This window comes from Chionomys nivalis, chromosome 9 (assembly GCF_950005125.1).
Source record: "Chionomys nivalis chromosome 9, mChiNiv1.1, whole genome shotgun sequence".
In the NCBI taxonomy this organism is placed as follows: Eukaryota; Metazoa; Chordata; class Mammalia; order Rodentia; family Cricetidae; genus Chionomys; species Chionomys nivalis.
Window position 1 is genome coordinate 17,618,958 of NC_080094.1, and position 20,760 is coordinate 17,639,717.

At 41.5% G+C, this 20,760-nt stretch overlaps 1 protein-coding gene across 1 annotated transcript in view; it reads right to left on the reverse strand.

Moving 5' to 3' along the window:
* The window catches only part of Top1 (DNA topoisomerase I), an 88,388-nt gene extending 71,674 nt beyond the window's left edge, over window positions 1-16,714 (reverse strand). The window contains exons 1-2 of the mRNA XM_057780594.1: window positions 16,458-16,714; window positions 16,122-16,146 (exon numbers count right to left, since the gene is read on the reverse strand). Of these exons, the coding sequence (XP_057636577.1) occupies window positions 16,122-16,146; window positions 16,458-16,490 (58 nt within the window). The 5' untranslated portion in view covers window positions 16,491-16,714. The remainder of the gene's footprint in view (window positions 1-16,121; window positions 16,147-16,457) is intronic.
* Between the last annotated feature and the right edge of the window lie 4,046 nt (window positions 16,715-20,760).

A 20,760-nucleotide genomic window follows, 5' to 3' on the forward strand; every position in this document is an offset into this window, starting at 1 on the left:
ACTCAAAAAGGGGCAGGCCTCCCGTGGGAGTCAACAAGGCATAGTACATCAAGCTGAGTTAAGACCAAGCTCCTCCCTCTGCATCAAGGTTGGGCGAGGCAACCCAGCCATTTTTGGTTTTTTGTTTGTTTGTTTTGGTTTTGTTTTCTGTTGTGTTTGAGACAGGGTTTCTCTGTAGCTTTTGAAGCCTATCCTGGAACTAGCTCTTGTAGACCAGGCTGGCCTCAAACTCACAGAGATCTGCCTACCTCTGCCTCCCGAGTGCTGGGATTAATGGCCTGCACCACCACCACCACCCAGCCATGTGGCCATTTTTGATAAAAAGGAAATATACACATTAGAAGTAATAGGTATTATTTACTAACTATGCATTTTGCTTAACTTGACATTTTTGGAAATACAGTATATCTAGATGGTATATACAATCCTTGTGGCAGTATAATTCCACAATGTCTAATCAAGTAACTAACTCATGTGCTCTCATATTCCTTCTCTGACTCATTAGTGCTACAACTTGGAATTTATGTCATACCTTAAAGGTGTCTCTAGATTTGAAGGTTAAAGGAATAGTACCAAAGTTAAGAGGAAAACCTTCCACAACACAAGTGACAGGTGAGGGGAAGCAATCAGAAGATAAACTAAGTACACAACAAGAGTTGAGAAAAAAGACAAGGAATTTAAAACTATTCTGAAGAATTATAACCACATCCCCAAATCTGGAGTTTACACAAATCAACATACTTAATACTATGCACTTGTATTTTCTAATACTTTAAAAGACTTTTTGTTTAGGGCAGAAAATGAACTGGTCTCTGGTGTTAAAGACTGATATAAGGAAGTGTGGTCATGTATCAGGAATATGTGAATCTCCCCCAAGAACTAAGAAGTTTGAAAACTTATTGTCATTAAAAGGGAAGAACAGTAAAAAAAAAAAAAATTTCACCCTTTCCAATGGTCTCAATTCACACTTTAAGAATGTTGGTTTACTTTTAGTATAGATCCTTTTTAATGGCGGCTAGTGTAAGTAAATCCATAGAAGAGTCCTTATTTTACATTAATTCTTATTGAGAATGTTTTCAAAATTCTAGGACATAATTAACAACTTTTGAGGTCAGAAGACAGGTAGTTCCTGGCTAAAGAGAAAGGCTTTAAGAGTTCTGGAACTGAAAAGGAGAGAAAAAAATTGAAAGGATTCACTTCTAAACCAAACCATGGGTTAGATGTGTTCAGCAGCACAGCACTTGTGTAGCATGTGTGGGTAAAGTCCTGGGTTCAATCCTCAGTACTAAAAAATAAATGAACAAATAGACACAGGATGAACATACATCCAGAATGCAACCTTAAACCAGGGGTGGTGGCATACACCTTTAATTACAGCAAAACGAGCAGATCTCTGTTACTTTGAGGCAAGGTTGGTTTACATAGTAAGTCCCAGGACAGTTAAAGCTACATAGTGAGACCCATAGTGAGACCCTGTCTCAAAAAGGCTGGGGGAGAGGGGTGTAGAGATGGCTCGGTGGTTAAGAGCACTAGTTGCTCTCTTAGAGGACTCCATTTCAATTCCTAGCACCTACATGGCAAATTACATCCATCAATTCCAGTTCCAGGGCTTCTGACACCTTCATACAGACACATTAAAAAAATAACACCACAGTCTAGTATCAAATTATTTAAGATTAATCGCAAACAAAAACTTAGTCTAAGGGATATTTTTTTACTACAGCCATGATATTCCAAAGGTGCCAGTTACCCATGTACCTTCCTCTGTTTCTTGTTTAACTCAAGCTGTGCCATCTAACAGTAGATTAAACTCCTTGCTCTACAATTTAGTTACAAATTACACAACTGTGAGCTAATTAACACCTGATTCTAAATTTCTAAAGTAGAAGTGAGTCCTGACAACCCATGCTTCAGGATTGACAGGTGAAAATGTAGAGAGCCCTTCAAGCATTGCTTGAGTAATAGCAATATCTGCCATTTGTTTTGCCTCTAACCTTCCTACCCTATTCTCCAAAAATCTGATTATATTTGAAGCTAAACCTAGAGAAAACTAGTTCTATTTCATTTCTAGTCTTTACACAATTAATTCAAGTTGTTAAGATCTTACATGTCTACTGTCAGTGGTCTCAGCCAAACAAAATAACATTTTGTTTTAGCAGATTAGTATGTTTTAAAAAATTGAGTCCAATTATTTCAGGCTGCAGCCTACACCCAACATGGGCAGGCAAGAAAAAAAAAAAAAACCTGACCAGGACGCAGGAAGGAATATAATTATAATCTGCTTTTACTAAAAGTTAACATAACAGATACAATCTTAGATCGCTATCATTTATAGTGTATTTTACTTGGTATAGGTAAAATGCTAGTAGTTTAGAATTTCAAATGAAGTCATACGCTAACAGTAATTGAAGGATGCTAATCCATGAAATAGTGTAAATTTAAGCCAACTTATTTTGCCGAACATAAAACAGGCACAAACCACTTCATAGTTTCAGGGGCACTGAGATAAAATAACTCATTCTATTCAGAGGATCTTAAATTTTCTTTTGTTTTTTTTTGTTTGTTTGTTTGTTTGTTTTTCGAGACAGGGTTTCTCTGTGGTTTTGGAGCCTGTCCTGGAACTAGCTCTTGTAGACCAGGCTGGTCTCGAACTCACAGAGATCCGCCTGCCTCTGCCTCCCAAGTGCTGGGATTAAAGGCGTGCGCCATCACCGCCCGGCAATTTTCTCTTTTGTTTAGCAGTAAGGAGGACAAGTAAAATGAAGACCCGCCTCAATTTCTAAGTCATTCTCTTAGCACATCATCTAGGATCAAGCAATGTAAACATACGGATGAGAAATTCATTCAGACTTCTAACACACTAAATTTGTACTGCAAAGTTACAAAAGCCCCAACCACTCCTTATTCCAAACAAAATATAAACCTTTATCTCTTGGGTTGTATCTACATTTTATTTAGTCGTGACAGCAACCAGTTACATGTGACTAATTTAAATTCAATAAAATGGAAGGTAGGGTAGGGGTTGGGGGGCAAGCACGACCTTGCATCTCCAACACTGTAGCTATTACTAGGCATCTGCTGTACCAGCTACCAGCTGCCATGAGCAGGCCTGGTGGGCTACAACAGCCAAGTTCTGAGCATGCCAATGGAAGCCAGGTGTCCAGGCACAGATGGAGTTCTTATAGCAGGCCAGCCTCCCATGCTCTGACATGACACCCTATTCAGGATAAATATCTGTATTACAATAGAAAACAGCAGGTACAGCTGCTGCACTTCAGCTCTGCCAAAGATGCCTTTGTGTACCCAGGGAGCACAACTGTGGAGCCTGGCAGTGTCATGACCCTGAGGACTGATTCTATTGGATGACCATGATGTTCCAAGGAGCCCTCATCAAAGTACAGTGCCACCTACTAGGATGGACAGTGACATGCAGAAGCATTTATTAGGTGACACAGATGTCCCACTTGACGATTAGGACTAGATACTCACTATGTGATGGATGGTGAGAGGGCTCAAGAAAATCGCTCACATAATGACAAGGGACTAAAGACACCTGTGGTAGTGGACAGACTGATGCATGGTGAGAAGCAAGAAATACCCTTAGGAAAACCACCCCTCAAATCACTATGACAAACTGGTCCCTAAGGACAGGTCTCCCATCTCAGTTGATCAGCTAAAGACCCCTCAAGAATACCTACCATATGGTTCTAAGGGACATAGTCCACACTGTACCAGATTTTTCTTTGGGCCACCAGCTCACAAAAAATGACACGGAGACTTATTATATGAAAGTTCGGCCTGTAGCTTAGGCTTGTCCCACTAGCTCTTATAACTCAAGTTAACCCATTTATATTAATGTATGCTTGTCTCATGGCTTTTTACCTCTCTTCCACCTTGCACCTCCCATTTCTCCTCTGGGTCCTCTGGCACCTGTCTCACACTGCCTTTCATCTCCTCCACCTCACCCCACCCCCCGCCCACCTGCCCAGAAGTCTAACTCCCACCTAACCTCTTTCTGCTAGCTACTGGCCATTCAGTTCTTTATTAAGACAATCATAAGGCACTATGGCAAAGACATATCTTTACAGAGTACAAAAAAATTATTCCACAACACCATACCCTCAAGGGGGCAAACTTGGGGGTGTACTTTCTTCCTTATTAAAAGCCCAATATGAACCGTCCGGAGAGATGGCTCAGCGGTTAAGAGCACCGTTCGCGGCCCGATTGTGCTGAGATCCTGAGGACCAGAATTTGATTACCATTGAACTCACGGTGGCTCGCAGCCAACCCGTCCTGAGCTCTTGCGCCCTCTTGTGGCGTATGGGGAAAAAAGCCCAATATGATAAAGAGCCACCATATTGACAGTAGAGAATAGGATTTTGCTATCTTTAGAAACTTGGGATCAAAACATTTTACTGTGTGGACCTCTGCATAGTGGCAATTGAGAATTCTTTGTCCTGACTTCCTACCTAGCATCCTGATCCAACTGTTGAAGATGAAGTATTTTCCTGTGTGGTAATGCTCTACGCAAATGGGTTATCACAAAATAGACTAGTTCTGCACAATGGCCCTGGAAAGTCAATGCCTAAGTCTGCAGATGATATTCAACTGAAGTATAAGTCTACTTCTGATGTGGGAGTCTTCTGTTTTGCGTTAATTTCATTGGTTAAATAAAGAGACTGCCTTGGCCCTTTGATAGGACAGAAAATTAGGTAGGCAGAGAAAACAGAACAGAATGCTGGGAGAAAGAAGCCGAGTGAGTCAGTCGCCATGATTCTCCCACTCCAGACAGATGCAGGTTAAGATTTTTCCTTAAGCCACCTTGTGGTGTTACACAGATTATTAGAAATGGGTTAATCGAGATGTGAGAATTAGCCAATAAGAGGCTGGAACTAATGGGCCAGGCAGTGTTTAAAAGAATGCAGTTTCAGTGTAATTATTTCGGGTAAAGCTAGCCAGGTGGCGGGACACAGTCTGCTGCTCCTTACTACATACTTCTGGAGCAAGGCAAATGAACTCCATTTTTACTAACTCATCCTCTTCTTTTAAAAACAACACTTGTCGGGCGATGGTGGCGCATGCCTTTAATCCCAGCACTCAGGAGGCAGAGGCAGGCGGATCTCTGTAAGTTCGAGACCAGCCTGGTCTACAAGAGCTAGTTCCAGGACAGGCTCCAAAGCCACAGAGAAACCCTGTCTCAAAAAAACCGAAAAAAAAAAAAAATAAAAAATAAAAATAAATAAAAACAACACTTAAGCCAGGCGGTGGTGGCGTACGCCTTTAATCCCAGCACTTGGGAGGCAGAGGCAGGCGGATCTCTGTGAGTTGAGACCAGCCTGGTCTACAAGAGCAAAAAAAAAAAAAAAACACTTAAAGTTAAAATGCTTTACTCTTGCCTCCATATAAGTCTCTGTAGTATGACTCATTTTCACCAGGACGTCCCTAAATTGCAAATGCTTCTCCTTTCCTAGGAGGTAGATTCACCTAATCTGAACATGTACCTTCTCAGGCCAACTCAATCTAGGGTAAGCCTTGTTCCTGCAGGCTTGTCCTCCTTCGCTTCCATTAACTAAGCTCTTAATGCCTGGATAATAGAGTTAACTTCCAGTCTGCCTGCCTATACTACACACAAGGGTCCCAATAGTCAGGGTCTTTAAACAGCCCCAAACCCACAGTTTGGCCATAAAGGTATCAAGATGTTAATATGTTTCTTCATTTATTCCATTGATGATCCCACCAAGAGGCCTTTCTTTTGAGGTATTATGAATGATTGCTGAAACATTCAAGTCATTCTCTGGGACACTAGTGAGCTATAACTAAAAAAATTAAAAAAATAAAAAATAAATCAGAGAGCCCCTTCCTCATTATTACAATTTTAAGGAAGCACAAATACTGCACAAGTAATGAGTCATAGCCATAGAACTTTGCATGTGCAGGGAGTGGGGATGGGATTTTGTGAGGGAAACACAGCCTTAAGTAGCTAGCTAAATTACTACAAATCTAGTTTTAGAATTTGCCCAAAAATCAGGATTATAGAACTTAATAAGATTATGATGATCGGTCAATTTATCTTATTCTTGTCGACAATTTGATGTGGGGAATATATTAGTAACAGGATAGTTGTCCACTTCTTGAGGTTTGTTTGTTTTATTTTTATTTTTGTTGGGGACAGGTTTAGCTATGTGGCTCAGGTTGGCTCAAAGTTGCAATACCTCTGATTCTGCCTCCCAAATGCAGGGGCTATAGACATAAATATTATTTTATGAAACTCTGAACTTATATGTGAGGACTTTGGAGTAATTTGTGACATGCTGAAGGCTACCTAGCTAAGAAGTGTTGATCTAAGACTATCTGAAGTCCAGAGTCTCTCTGACTAATGAACATGTAGATTATAAACATCTTTCATTCTTTCTAAAAGTATGAGGCTCAACAGTTCTACTCCACTGGCTCTGAAACTTCAGTATGCATCAGATCACCTAGAATTCTGCTTAAAAACGGACTGGAGTGATGTGTGTCTAGGCAAGGCCCAAGAAATTCTACTTCCAACAAGTTCTTAGACAATGCTAATGCAGTTGATCAGTCAGGAAACCATACTTCCAAGAACTATCACTGTTCTAATCATATTCTTCCACTCAAATCGACACTATTACTAACTCAAGACCCCAACTAATTTAATGACCTCTATAGACTGGATCCTCAGTATTCTGCTGTTTACTTATAGCCCTCCGCTTAACCATTGTAGAGCTGCAGAGATGGCTCATCAGTAAGAACATCTGCTGCTATCCCAGAGGATCAAAGTTTGGTTCCTAGCATCCACCTTTCGTATTATCAGCTCTAGAGGATTCCAAACCCTCCTGCTTCAGAGGGCATGTTTACACACATGGCATAGATAGACAGACACAAACGAAAGATATAAACATAAGTAAAAAAATAATATTTTTAAATGAAACAAACTCTAGTTCTCTGAGCTCTAGTCAGTCATTCCATCTAAAAAGATGACTTCAGGGCTGGAGAGATGGCTCAGCGGTTAACAGCACTGACTGTTCTTTCAGAGGTCCTGAGTTCAATTCCCAGCAACCACATGGTGGCTCACAACCACCTATAATGAGATCTGGTGTCCTCTTCTGGCCTACATACAGGATACTGTATAAATAAATAAATAAATATAAAATAAAATAAATAAAAAAATAAAAAGATGACTTCAAGATTAAATGGCTTATTAAATATGTAAAGAGAAGGACCAAGATTCTGGTAAGACAGTAAAGGCAGTTAATTATCTCTAATAGGTAAATCCTCAATGAAAGATAGAATTTATCTTTATAAATAAACTTGGGATTCATAAAGCCCAGGTTTGCATCAAACTATTATATAGCCAAGGACAGCCTTGAACTCCTGATTTTTCTTCCTTCATCTTGATGTATTGGTATTATAAGCATGCACCACCACAAATGATACTGCTAAATGTTCCGATCTAAAAAAAAAAAAAATCATTTAGACTATAGGCAACTAATAACTACTGAGAGAGGGTCTCTCTCAAAAATGACCCCCCCATTGGTTATCTATCACAAAGTGGTCAGTTCCGAAATCATATATACACAAGTAACATACACACACGTGCATGCAAGCACACACCCTTGTGTAAGCCTTGTAGCTAGACTAACAGAGTATCTTAATCTAAAGAAGCAAAATACATTTCCTAGCCAATTAAAATAGTGAAGTTTAACAGGAACCTTCATTTCTCTTTATGGGCCACCAGCACCATGTGGGCTTCTTAAAGACACACTAACATATTTTCAGTGTGGTATATAGAGCATCAACTTCTAGAAGCAGGACTAGGACCATGTCATGTCATATATGTCTGCAAAGCACTACCACCTTACAAGACTTAAAATATTAAAGCTATACTTCACAGGTGAAGACTAGACTTGGTACTGGAATAAAGTTCTATTCCTATTAAGCTGTTCAGCAAATGCCCTGAAACTCTCTGCGTCTACTCAGCAGTGGGTAAAAACTTATTTACCTTATGCATTAGAAAGACTGATGCAAAAAAAAAAAAAAAAAAAAGCGGCATAAGATTTAAATACAATTCTACTGTGCATTTTCTTATACACTGAGGTCAATATAATCATACACATTAAGATTCATCTTTCTAGTTTTTCACATATATTTTAAGAACCACTTTTCCATGACAAACCTTTCGAAGGCTTTAAGGATTTCTTAAAATTAGACCCATTCTATAATTGCCAGTTATTATAACCTACTTGCAACTTAATTATTAATTTTGCATTCTGAGCCTGTTGGGATGTTCTTCCTGATAAATGGTGTAAGGTCTCTAAGATCTATTAGGTTTAATCTAATGAACACTAGTGAAGCACTCCTAAATGATTTTTATTTCCTTTGAGTAGAGTTTTAAAAATAACAAATTCAAAACAATTCAATATTCAGTATTAACTAGACTTATGAGCCACTGTGGAAATTTCTTGACTGTGTAATTTTTTCACTATCTCACAAATACCTATCTTCTCATACAACTATTAACACGTACTTTTGCTTCCAAATTCATTAACATAAGCTTTAGTTTAGGGGTTGTTTTGTTTTTGTGGTACTGAAGACTGAACCTAGAGACTTGCAAATACTAGGCAAGTGCTATACTGAGCTGTATGTATTGACAGTCATATATATATATATATATATATATACACACACATATACATACAGAGAGAGAGAGAGAGAGAGAGAGAGAGAGAGAGAGAGAGAGAGAAACTAACTCTGAAATGAAGAGTGCAAAACCAGTCAATAACGTCAGGGTGGGTGAAATGGTTATGGCATGTAACACAGGTGTACACTATGAGGGAGAGGGTCTCTGTTTCTCTACAGAGTACATGAGCGGCTAAAGGGAGTGAATGAGCTGACACAGAGAAGCAAAGTCTCTACACTGGTCCTTGAGGCCTCCTTTATTTCCCTAGGCTTAACTAGTCACAGAGAAATGAAATCCGAGAGAGGTAAAGAAGCAGCCACCGCCACCATGTGGTATTATTCTGAGCCATCAAGCTTAAGCTTGTATCTGAGGAATGTGGCTATGTCTGAGCACAGCTGTATACTGACTAAAGACCACAGTAGCTGGAGGTAGAGTTAGAATGTAGAGCTGCCTCATCCTTGTTGGTGAAACTGGCTTAGAAGACCTTGATGTGTTTGTCAGTGAGACTGGTCTGGAAGTGGTATATGTGCTTGGGCACCCCCACAGTGCAATTAGAGAAAAATGTATCTTTGTCTCCAGGCTTAGGATCAACAAGCTTGTGCTCTCCTTTTGACAACATACCAAAGGCTCTGTACCACCAAGCAGGCACCTTTTGCTCTCAGCATATCACCAAGACTGTCTAAAGGACAGCAGTGCTGATAAGCTTGATTCATGGTGCCAAATGCTCTATCCTGGATTCTGGACTTTGGTCCTTGGTGGCTACAGCCTTGTTTGGAAGCACCACTGTTTCCTTTCTTTTTCTTTTATTTTTTTTTTTTTTTTTGGTTTTTCGAGACAGGGTTTCTCTGTGGTTTTGGAGCCTGTCCTGGAACTAGCTCTTGTAGACCAGGCTGGTCTCGAACTCACAGAGATCCACCTGCCTCTGCCTCCCAAGTGCTGGGATTAAAGGCGTGTGCCACCACCGCCCGGCCCTTTCATTTTTATTTAAAGACAAGGTTTCACTAAATTGCCCAGGTTGGTATGGAACTCACTTGATCCTCTTGCCTCAACCTTCTAATAAGCTCAAGTACAGGCCTGAGTTTGCTTACTTACGATACTCTTATTCCCCAAATCACTATTTCACAGGAAGCTGAATTAGCCACTTTAAGCAAGATATGGAAAAAAAAGATTAAGTCTCAGGTGTTTTCAGTCTTTGAGTTAAAAAATGTTTTGTGTGTTTTGGGAGAGAAATTGTGGTCTTTAAAAAATATGCTGATAAGGCATGTTGACTTTCATGGTTTAAAAAAACCCAAAACACACAAATGATCTTTCATTTATTAAATGTATTCAAAATCTGGGCATCTTTAATTGAAAACCCACAGTTCTAGTAAAAAGCTGGAAAATTAGTCACATCAATGGATGGGTCTTCATTTTTCAGCCTGTCTTCTCAATTGCTCTAAGAAATTAATTAGGCTTTAAACTTATTCTTAAAAAAGCAGAACAGGGGGCTGGAGAGACGGATCAGTGGTTAAAAGCACAGACTGCTCTTACAGAGGAAAGAGTTTGAGTTCTGGCACCCACATCAGGTGGCTCACCACCAGCTCAAGGGGAACCCAATGCTTCTGACTTCCATGGACATCTGCACTTGTGCGCTCGTGCGCGCGCGCGTGCGCGCGCACACACACACACACACACAGATATATACATGATCATAAAACAAAAAATATTCTTAAAAGGAAGAAAAGCAGGAACACAGCATATACTTGGGTCCTATTTAGGTCAAACATAGATATAGAGACCCTTTTATTTTACGGTGAGTGACTCCTTTTACAATGGGAAGATAGGTACAGAACAGGAAGCTCAATTAAGACAAGGAAACGATGTAACCAACTCTAGTTGTAAGCTACAAATATAGTGTATAAATGACAGGAAGATTTAAAACATTAGCAGGAAATACCAGTGAGGAATATACCAGTAACAGCACTACTACAAATCTAACATTGATAAAGATCTCCTGGGGCATGGTGGCACATGCCTTTAATCACAGCACTCAAGAGGAAGAGGCAGCCTGGTCTACATAGTGAGTTCTGGGTCAGTCAGGGTTACATAGTGAGACCCTATCTCAAACAAAAAAAAAAAAGAAAATAAAGATCCATTTTAGAATACATACAATCTCACTGAAGTTTAAATATTACAGAGAGATAAACCTTCACATTCTTATATAATCTGTAATAGTTTAAGAAACAGAAAATGGTTAGTTGAGAAAACCAGGGGCCACGAAGAAGTAAAAACTGAAGTTGCTTTTTTACCAAAATTTTGAGATGCTAAGTAACACACATTTTTATACAGGCAGTCTAAGTCAATGGTACTATAATCTGTATGTACTCCAGAAGTATTATTTGAAAACATGTACTTACAATATTTCTTAAACATACGCAAGGTGCCATTTTAAACAATACCTACTTGTCATTTCATCAAACTATGAAGCATTTCCTCTAACAATGCCAAAATACTTTATATATGGGTCATACATATCTGCCTTTAAAAAAAAAATTCTGAGACAGGATTTCTGTGTAGTCCTAGATGTCCATGAACTCCATCTGTAGACCAGGCTGGTCTTAAACTCACAGGGATCACATCACCTGCCTCTGCCTCCCAAGTGCTGGGACTAAAGTGCCTCCACTGCCTGGCACATTTTCTTTCCTAATCAAGTCTTGGCCAGTGTACTGCCCTCCACCCTTCTTCACTCCCTTCTAAAGTGCCCAGGCCCACATTATCAACATTGCACACTACCAGCACCTAGATAGCCATGAGGAAGAATGGAGTTTGAAAAAAAGTTAATTCTTCCAAACGATGGCTTCAGTTTTAGGGTCCCTATTTCAGTTACTGGCCTGAAGCCACAGAAATAGAAAGGTGCTTCTCAAACTTCCAATTTACAAAGAAACAAAATAGAGACAGACACCCCTCCATTTACTACGAAATCTTCCCTTAAACACAACACTCCATTGACTAAATCTGGAACTTCTACCCTAAATTCAACACCTTAAGGTGATTTCTCAATTGTTTGCCCAAATGCCTTTATTTTGCAAAGTTAGTAGATTAAAAGTAATCAAATATAATCAGATAATTTAAACCATAGAACACAGAATTTCACTCAAGGACTCCAACTTTTAAATGCCAACAAATATGTTTTACCATTCCTTCAAGTTGTTTTTGTTTTAAGCAAAAACAAAAAAAGAAAGGAATAATAAAACACAAACCACCTCTAGATTTGACACCAAATGCTTATTGCTAGTATTTGCGGTCTCAAGGTAAATTACACCTACAAAGTAATTACACTTGTAATTCATTTCAATGTGAATCTAGAACTTTTAGAGTCCAACATAGTTTCATAGGAGAAAGATACAATCTCTCACACAACATGTTTCTGGAGAAAAGACTGAGTTTGAAGAAAGTCGGTTTTACTTGGCATCTAATAAATGGCAAAAGTTATTGAAAATATGTAATGTACATTATGTACTCATGCACAACTTGTATGAATAATACATTTTCAGAATAATGTGGTCTTGTAAAATGACATGCATTAAGAAAGAACGACAAAAACATTTCCCATACCATAACCAACAAAAGACAACTGTTGCTGTAATTAATATACAGTTTTTCTAACATTTTACAGATTGAAAAAACAGACTTTTTAAAAACTTTCCCATGCCACACAGCAAAAACAAAGACCAAAACAAAAAAAATCTAACAACCTATTTTTGGCATATAAGGTTTAAAAACAGGTTAAATATAAGATATCCTGCCACTCACACAAATAGCTATTACTTAACTATTCCCAGAATAAATCAAAACTTTCAAAATTTTTCAAACTTTCTAAATCCATTATTTTTATGCTTGTAGAAAAGACTCGACTTTGCCACCCTGTGATATGGTTTACGTAAAATTTGGGGAACAACTTTGGGTTATCTTCCATTTTACAATATCTACTTAACCAAAGAAAAGTTGAAGTTAAAAGGTTAGAAATAGTACCCAGTTTTTATCTTTTAAACCATGAGGTCTTTTTTCTGATTTCTTCAGAAACTCCTGGATTTTCTTGTTTTAACAGAATCTGTGAGATCTGATAAGCTCCAAGATAGTAGCATTTTCAAAATTTCAAAAAGGTCCATCAAGGAGTCTGGCTGCAGTGTAAAAATACCTCACTGGAGTCTAATACTTAAATGTGTCCAAACTGAGTCTAAAGGTTTCCAGACTTCATTTGGAAAGACCACCAGTTTTCAGCTTTAAAACATGATAAGCATTTCAGAGCCATACCATGAGTCTTCTCATTGCCTACCTCAACTCATACCCAACAGACAGCAAGCAGACCTTATCAAAATTAAGCCAATTAATCCTACCCAGAATCAACACATGCTGCCAAATCATAGTATGATGGAGTTGAGTAGTCAGTCTACTTTGATGCAGGAAGAGGAGGAAGCTCCCAAACTCCAGTAACTTTAAGTCTTTGAAAACAGAAAAGGATTACAAGCACCTTAAGCTGATGTTATCATCGTTACAGCAAGGCATCCTATGCAGTACTGTAATAATGACTCAGCCTCACTACAGTAAGTGCTACTGACAAAGGGAATAGCTTTCATTCAGGTGAAAGGGAAGTATGAAGTATGGGCTGTGTTCCTAAAATTCCTAGCTCATTGTTAATATCTTATATACAAATATACTACACAAATAATATTTTCACAGCAGTTGAATATGGTTCAGAATGTTCTAAATTTCACACAAAAGGCTGTAATTTTTAAGTACTGTAAAGAATGAGCTCCCCAGCAGGGGAAAAGTACTGTATATCTTACAGAATTTAGTAAGCAAAATAAGGAATATGTGGTTTTACTTTGTGAACTTGCAGCTAATCTGTATGATAGATAGCTCAAGATCACTTAAAACCATATTTAAGTAAATATTCTCTCACTATAAGGATCAATTAAGAAGTCAGGGTATTAAAAACTCATTTTTAAAACTGTCTTTCATACTTACATGCTCAATCACTAGTTAACAGTGTATTGCTTGGTAGAGCAAGCAGTTACTGAAACTACATGTAGACAATACCCACAAAGGTAATCACTACAGCATCAGAACCTTATGGTGGGAGATACACAAACTGCTTGTCATCAAGGCTTTGGTAAGGAATAAATGGGTTGCCACAGATTACCACCTCCCTTTACTCATCAAAACAGGAAACTTCATTTCTTCAAACCTACTGTATGGAGGCTAGGTTCATGGCTTTAGAGTGTAATGAGTTTCCTATCTATCAAATGGAGATTAAAAATACCTAATTCATAAGGTTCTTACAAAGAATAAGTGAGATGAACCAAGAAAAGAGTTGAGGTGCAAGTGCTCAATAAATATTAAACATCATTGCTGGAAAATGTGAATCTATTCTAACAGTTAACAGAGGCAGTTTAATTTACTCTCTATAAAAATGCTAAGATAACATACCAAGTCCATAATCATGCACATATTCAGTAAGCTCCTTTCTAATATTTAGATGAGAACTATGGAAGTTAAACTTGAGGAGAAAGGCTCAAGTTTATTGCATCACTAAATACATCACCTACCAGACCCAATTAAAAAGCAAATACTTTTATTATTAAATTCTTACCTTCCTTCAGAGAGCTTAAATTCACTTCTGAAATCCACACCTACTGCATTCTTTGCCCCCTTTCCAAAGAAGCATATCTATATAAGATGGCTTTCTAAATTACAGAGATCTCATCTCCCTCTTTTAAAAGCCTGATAGGATGGACAAACACATCAGCACCTAGCCTTGTACAACATCCTTGCCCAGTCACCTCTGAGAAATTTCCCCACCCCCAGATAAAATTAAGTCCTTTATGTTCCCAAAGCATTTTGGGTACACATAATGCTCCAGAACTTACCTTGTAATTAACTAATTATGACTCCCCCAATAGGATGAATTGAGAGCAAGACAGAGATGTGGTCACAGTTTCAATTCTAGCACTAAGCACAGTATATATATTAGGTGCTCAATAAAAGCTAAGCTTTACTTAGATTCTCTCCGGACTCATATCTCTTTTTGGATGGCTCCTCTCAGTTAGGCAGGCCAATACCATAGACTGCTGCACCAGAAAACCTATTTCTTAAACGGCTTCTCCCACTAAAGTTCCCCAGAACCCAAACTCTATTAAACACGATTATGTACCAAATCAGAGGGAATTTCCAGCATACTACAACGGGATTGTTGGAAAGCCTATAAATACGAGCTTCTTACTGGGGTAGTGGGAGGGAGACACCCACCAACACATTCTTCACAGGGTAGTTTTAGTGAAAATATCTAAAAAACAAATGACTGGAAAGGGCTCAAAAACATGATGTGGGAAAAGCTAGCTAACCCTTGATTCCTGAAATACAGCAGCGTTGGAGAAGAATGAACAGGAAAACAGGAGTAGGGGCTGGCCACTCTTTGTTTCAATAAATAAAATCTTTTCAAACTCTCTATAGTCCCTAAAGAAAAGACCAGCACACCAGGTCCAGATGAACAGCACAACCTTTCCTCAAGACAAGTCACTAAACTGTGTCTCTTTAAAAAACAAAACAAAAAACCCCAACTGCCTTGGGAAGCCTAACTACAAAGTTCTAGTCACTAACACTTTTAATTTTATATGGAAAATCAATATGCTCAAGTCCAACACTCACACTAGGTGACACATAGATAACGTGAAAACTTTCTAAAGGGAGGTATCTTTGCAAAGAACACAACTTGGGAAAACAATCCCAAAATACAAAGAACTCCACAAAAGGTGACTTTAGTTTTTTGAGCCGTAACTGCTACCATAAACATCTCACCACGAAAAAACACAAAACCCCACAGCTTTTCATTCTGGAAGCAGAAAAAAAAGCAAGCAAACGTGAAGCAGAAAGCGAATAACTTCCAAAATAAAGTTCTATTTAGGAAAAAAAAGATAATTTAGTCTCCAAGCCTTGCCTCTCGGGTGAAGTCTGTGATTTATGTGGCTCTGCTCTGCAGAAAGCTCTTTCTGGACGGCTCAAAGAAGGAGCCGAGGGAGGGAAAGACACAGGCACTGAAAGGAGAGGAGAGAGAAAAAGAAAATGGCGCAGAGACTAAGTCCCGACCGTCGACAAGGCGACTTTCCCGGGAAGAATCCCGGCGGAGCAAGACCGCCAGAGACCCAGCGACGAGCGACGCGGGGTCTCCGTTGCCCCCTCTAGGGAAGGCCGTGATCTGGGGGTGCTGGGACCCCGGGAAAGGGGGTCTAGAGGAGGCCCGATGGGAACAATGGGGCCGGTGAGCGAGGAGCCGGGACTTAGTCTCTGGGACGCCATGTCTGTCCTCTGCCCGGCTCCGGCCCGGCGCGGGGGAGACGGCCGGCACCGTGTGGGGACACTCGGGTGGGGCGGGGGGCACACTCACCATTCAATCGGAAATCCGCTTCAATCTGAGGAAAGAAAAAGGAAGGAAGATGAAACAACCGGCACAAGAAGCCCCAAGGCGGCGGGCGAGAGCGCGCGGCTGGGGGCCGGGCCCACCCGGCTCCCCGGGACCCGGAGCCCCGCGAACGGCCCTCCCCGGGGCTGCCATCCCCAACCTCCCCCAAACTCCAACTTGACGGCTCCGCCCGGGGCCCGGCCACCCGAGCGGCTCCAGTCGGCCGCCCTTCACCGCGGACTCGGGCCTGTCAAGGCGGCGCGGCCGGGGCCGGGGCTGAGCCGGGAGGCCGGCGGCGAGGCGGGGGCCCGCGGCTCGCACCTGGGAGTCGTTGTGCAGATGGTCCCCGCTCATGTCGGCCGGCGGGCGGACACTGAGGGCTCAGAGGCAGCGCGAGGGAAGAGACGCGGAAGGTCGGGGCGGCCTGAGCAGGCGGACGGAGTTTCCCGAGAGGACGAGCAGACGGCGACAGCAGCCGCGGGCCCGAGACTCCCGGGGCAGCTGAGGAGGCAGCGACAGCGGCGGCGACGCTGACAGACTGCCGGGCGGGCGGGCGGGCGGGCGGGCGAGCGAGAACAGACCCCCAGCAGTTGTGTAACAGCCTAAGTTCGCATTTCCCCTCAGTGCGCCTGCGCGGCCGCTTTTAAATGGGACGTCAACGACGTCAGAGCTCGTGGAAAGGAGCTGAGGGTTGCGGCGGGTCTCTTCGAGGTCTGGGAGGCAGAGCTGGTTTTTGCCTGGCAAGTTCCGCCCCTTATTTGCATACGGACTTGACCCCGCCCACCCTCTGCCTAGCTGCCGGCTCGCGTTCTCGGAGGCGGGACGCTGGCTCTGGGCAGTGCGCAGGCGCAGCGCTGACACCGCCTCTGGACCCAGGACACCGGCGCGGCCACGTGGTAGGCCTTTAAAGGCCGCGGCGGGACCCAGCTGGGCCAGGCAGGGACCGAGCCTCCAGCTTCCGCATCTCTACAGCTGGACAAGTTCGATCTGCGCATACTTTGGCCGCCCGGGTTTTAATTTACCACCATCCCTAAGGTGTTGGGTGGAGTCTCTTCCCAGCCTTTGTCCAGACCTCAGACTTCTGGGTTACTTCACACCCATTTTTTAAAATTAATTTTTCAGTCAAGTTTAGCTCCAGTTTACAGATTCATACATAAAGCCCTTTGTCACAAGGGCTCAACTGCATTCGTTCATTCTACAAATATTTATTGAGCATCTACTATGAGCCAGGAATTCCGCTGATGTGAGGGTTGTACTGCGAGCAGGCCATTGGGAAAGAGGTAAGGAAAGAACTTTCATTTAGGGAGCATATACTGTAAAGCCTGCCCTGAATCCTCAGGGTTCTTTCTAGCTGTGGACAACCACCCCCTATAGAGCTGTCTTAGGGATAAGTGACTTTGAATCACAAGTAACAAGTAACTTAGGTGCCTCAAGAGCCCATCCCTGGCTGAACTCATCTCCACCCTGGCTCAATCCCCAGTACTGCAAAATATAAATAAATTTGGAATGTGTTGATAAGCACATTGAGTGGTCAACACTAGCGGTTAATTCTTATGAATGCTTCTAAACTTAACCCAATTATCACCTAGAAGTGACACACACACACTCGCAGATCATTTATACCTTTCATAAAGTAATGTCACAATCGTTAAGCTACTTATAGGGGAGCTAGTGACTTCTAGTCTGTCATCTCTATAGAATCCAAGGTCAGGATGAGCCTATCTATCTTGTTCAGCACTTAGTCCCCAGGACCCAGCAACAGGTTGCCAGAGCCAGTTTGCCTGGCTTAGTGTCTGTCCTCATAACATGCCCCTGTGGAAAGCATTCCCAGGCCAGCAGGGGAGACGTCTGGCTACCCTCGTTTACTGTAGTTATGCCGAGACATTGCAGCCTTCAAGAAAAGTCCCATCTTCCTCTGCTTTAGCTTCCAGCCCCTGGTGACTTGGAAGAATCTTCATTTGCTTTCTAGGTCCCTCCCAGGAAAACCAGGTATACATGGAGACAGAATACAGGCCCCAGAATGATGTATCAAGGATGGCACACTAGTTACTCATCGTCTGGTCATACACTAAATGTCTCTGCCTCTATGTTTGGCAAGCAGTGTTCACATGGCCACCCTCTGTATTCCTCACGAGGTCATAGTGCTTGAGAGGACTTTCAGTCTGCACGGACTACACAGACCAGTGTTTATATTTTAACTGATGAGCATCTATTTTAATATGTGTAAAGAAGAAAAAACTACTACCACATGAAACACATGGTAATAACTGTTTGGGTTAAAGATTAAAAAAAAAGTTAGGTGATTAATTTTAAATAGAAAATATCCAAATTAAAGGTTGTCCCACACCTTTAATTAACTTACTACTCAGCAGGCAGAGACAAGGGGATCTTTGTGAGTTTGAGGCCAGCCTAGCATGGTGAGTTTCAGGCCAACCGGGGCTACTACATAGAGACTGTCTTTAAAAAAAAATAAATCCAGGAATAGTACAAACAGGGAATATAAGACATACTCCAGGAAGGTCAAAGGCAAATATATACATGAGGTTTGGGAATACTGCTTTGACTCAAGACTGTTCACTAATGGACCATCTCAGCCTCCGTAAAAATAAGTTAGCAGATGAGAGCTGATGGTGTAGGCCTGTCTCCAAAGCATGACTCGTGAAAGGCAGATAATTCATAGCTGGTACAGCAAAAGGAGCACTCCACACACAAATGCATACATCATGCATAACACTGAACACACAAATGCATACATTATGATTTAAACAGATCTTTTCCCAGAGTTCTACTTCAATATGTCTACACCTAGATGATTCTTAAAAGATGGCAGAGGTGTGCGGTGTCTCTAAAATAACTTTCTTTTTAATTTATTTATTTTTCATGGGCATTGGTGTTTTGCCTACATGTATGTCTATGTGATGGGTACCAGATCCCCCGGAACTGGAGTTACAGACAGTTGTGAGCTGCCATGTGAGTGGTGGGTATTGAACCTGTGTCCTCTGGAAGAGCAGCCAAACTACTGAGCCATCTATCTCTCTAGCCCCTGACTCGTGAGACAGGACGTCTCTTTTTTTTCTTTATTTGTTTGTTTTGTTTTTTCGAAACAGTCTGTAGACCATGCTGCCCTCAAACTCAGAGATTTGCCTGCCTCTGCCTTCTGAGTGTTGGGATTAAAGGTCCGTGCCACCACTGCCCCTTCAAAATATCTTTAAACCTAGGAAACACCCACCCCCCGCCACTCCTGACTGCTGCTTGAGACTTGGGCTCCTCACCAGATCTGGAAGACTGCTCAGGGTTCATTCTATGTCTGTTTGCTTTTTGATTTTTTGTTTTGTTTTGTTTTTTTCGAGACAAGGTTTCTCTGTGAAACAGTACTGCATGTCTTGGGACTCACTCTGTAGACCAGGCTGGCCTCAAACTCACAGAGATCCACCTGCCTCTGCCTCCTGAATGCTGGGATTAAAGGTGTGTGCCACCACCCGACTATGGATTGGTTTTATTAAACCTGATCCAACTTTTGCCTTTCAGAATTAAACACTTGTGATGATGCCTGAACAACTTCTGCTTTCCTAGACTCACAAGGTTCTGGAGGGACAATATACACAGCCACAAATGTGCTGTGGTTCCTCTTTGACAGTTGTCGTGCCGTGTGTGGCCTAAACTGAGCCGCTCAGTTTAAATTCCTTGAGGCTTTAGAATTGAGAACAAAGTGTGGTCTCTCTTCTTGCCAGTAGGTCTATATAGTATGTAAGTTAAGGAACAGCACTTTCTGTCAAGGTCAGAGGGAGCTGGCAGAGGTTGAGGGCACTGTGTAGTGGCAAATTATTTGTATTTTGATAAATAAATCTTGCCTGAAGACCAGAAGCAAAGCTAAAGCCACTGGAAGTCTGGCAGTGGTGACACCTTTAATCCCAGGATTTGGGAGACAGAGTCAGATGAATCTCTGTGAGTTCAAGACCACCCTGGGCTACACAAGATCAATGCAGAAATAAATCCAGGTGGTGGTGGCCTACACCTTTAATCCCAGTACTAGGGAGTCATACACCCTTAATCCCAGCCCTAGAGGTAGTATAAAATGAGAAGAGAGAGAGGCTATCTGTTTTAGTCTGCGGTCGCCCAGCCTTGGTAGAGGTAAAACTTCTCTAGCGACTTTTCTGGTTTTCGGGTTGAACCCCAATTTCTGCCTCTGGGTTTTATTATCCGTGCTACAGGAGAGGCCTGGGGAGTGCTAAGAGGCAGAGAGAAGACCCTGATGAAGTTCAGGGATGTGGATTCTGCCTCACTGTGCTGTGTGATCATTGTTCCTTTTGCTTGCGTAAGCTGTGATCATATGACTCATATTCAACCGCAGTCTGCTCAATCAGGGAACTCTCAAGGCCTCCACTGTGTTTTTAAACTCCACTGGGAACTTCATGTTACAGGACTCAGATATCCCTCCTGACATCTTTAAAAATGTATTTGTTGTTCTTAACACTTTTTGTTGTGAGATATATATATATTTGGAAGGGAGGGTTGTTGTTTTTTTTTTTTTTTTTTTTGGTTTTTTGAGACAGGGTTTCTGTGTAGCTTTGGAGCCTGTCCTGGAACTCCCTTTGTAGACCAGGCTGGCCTCGAACTCACAGAG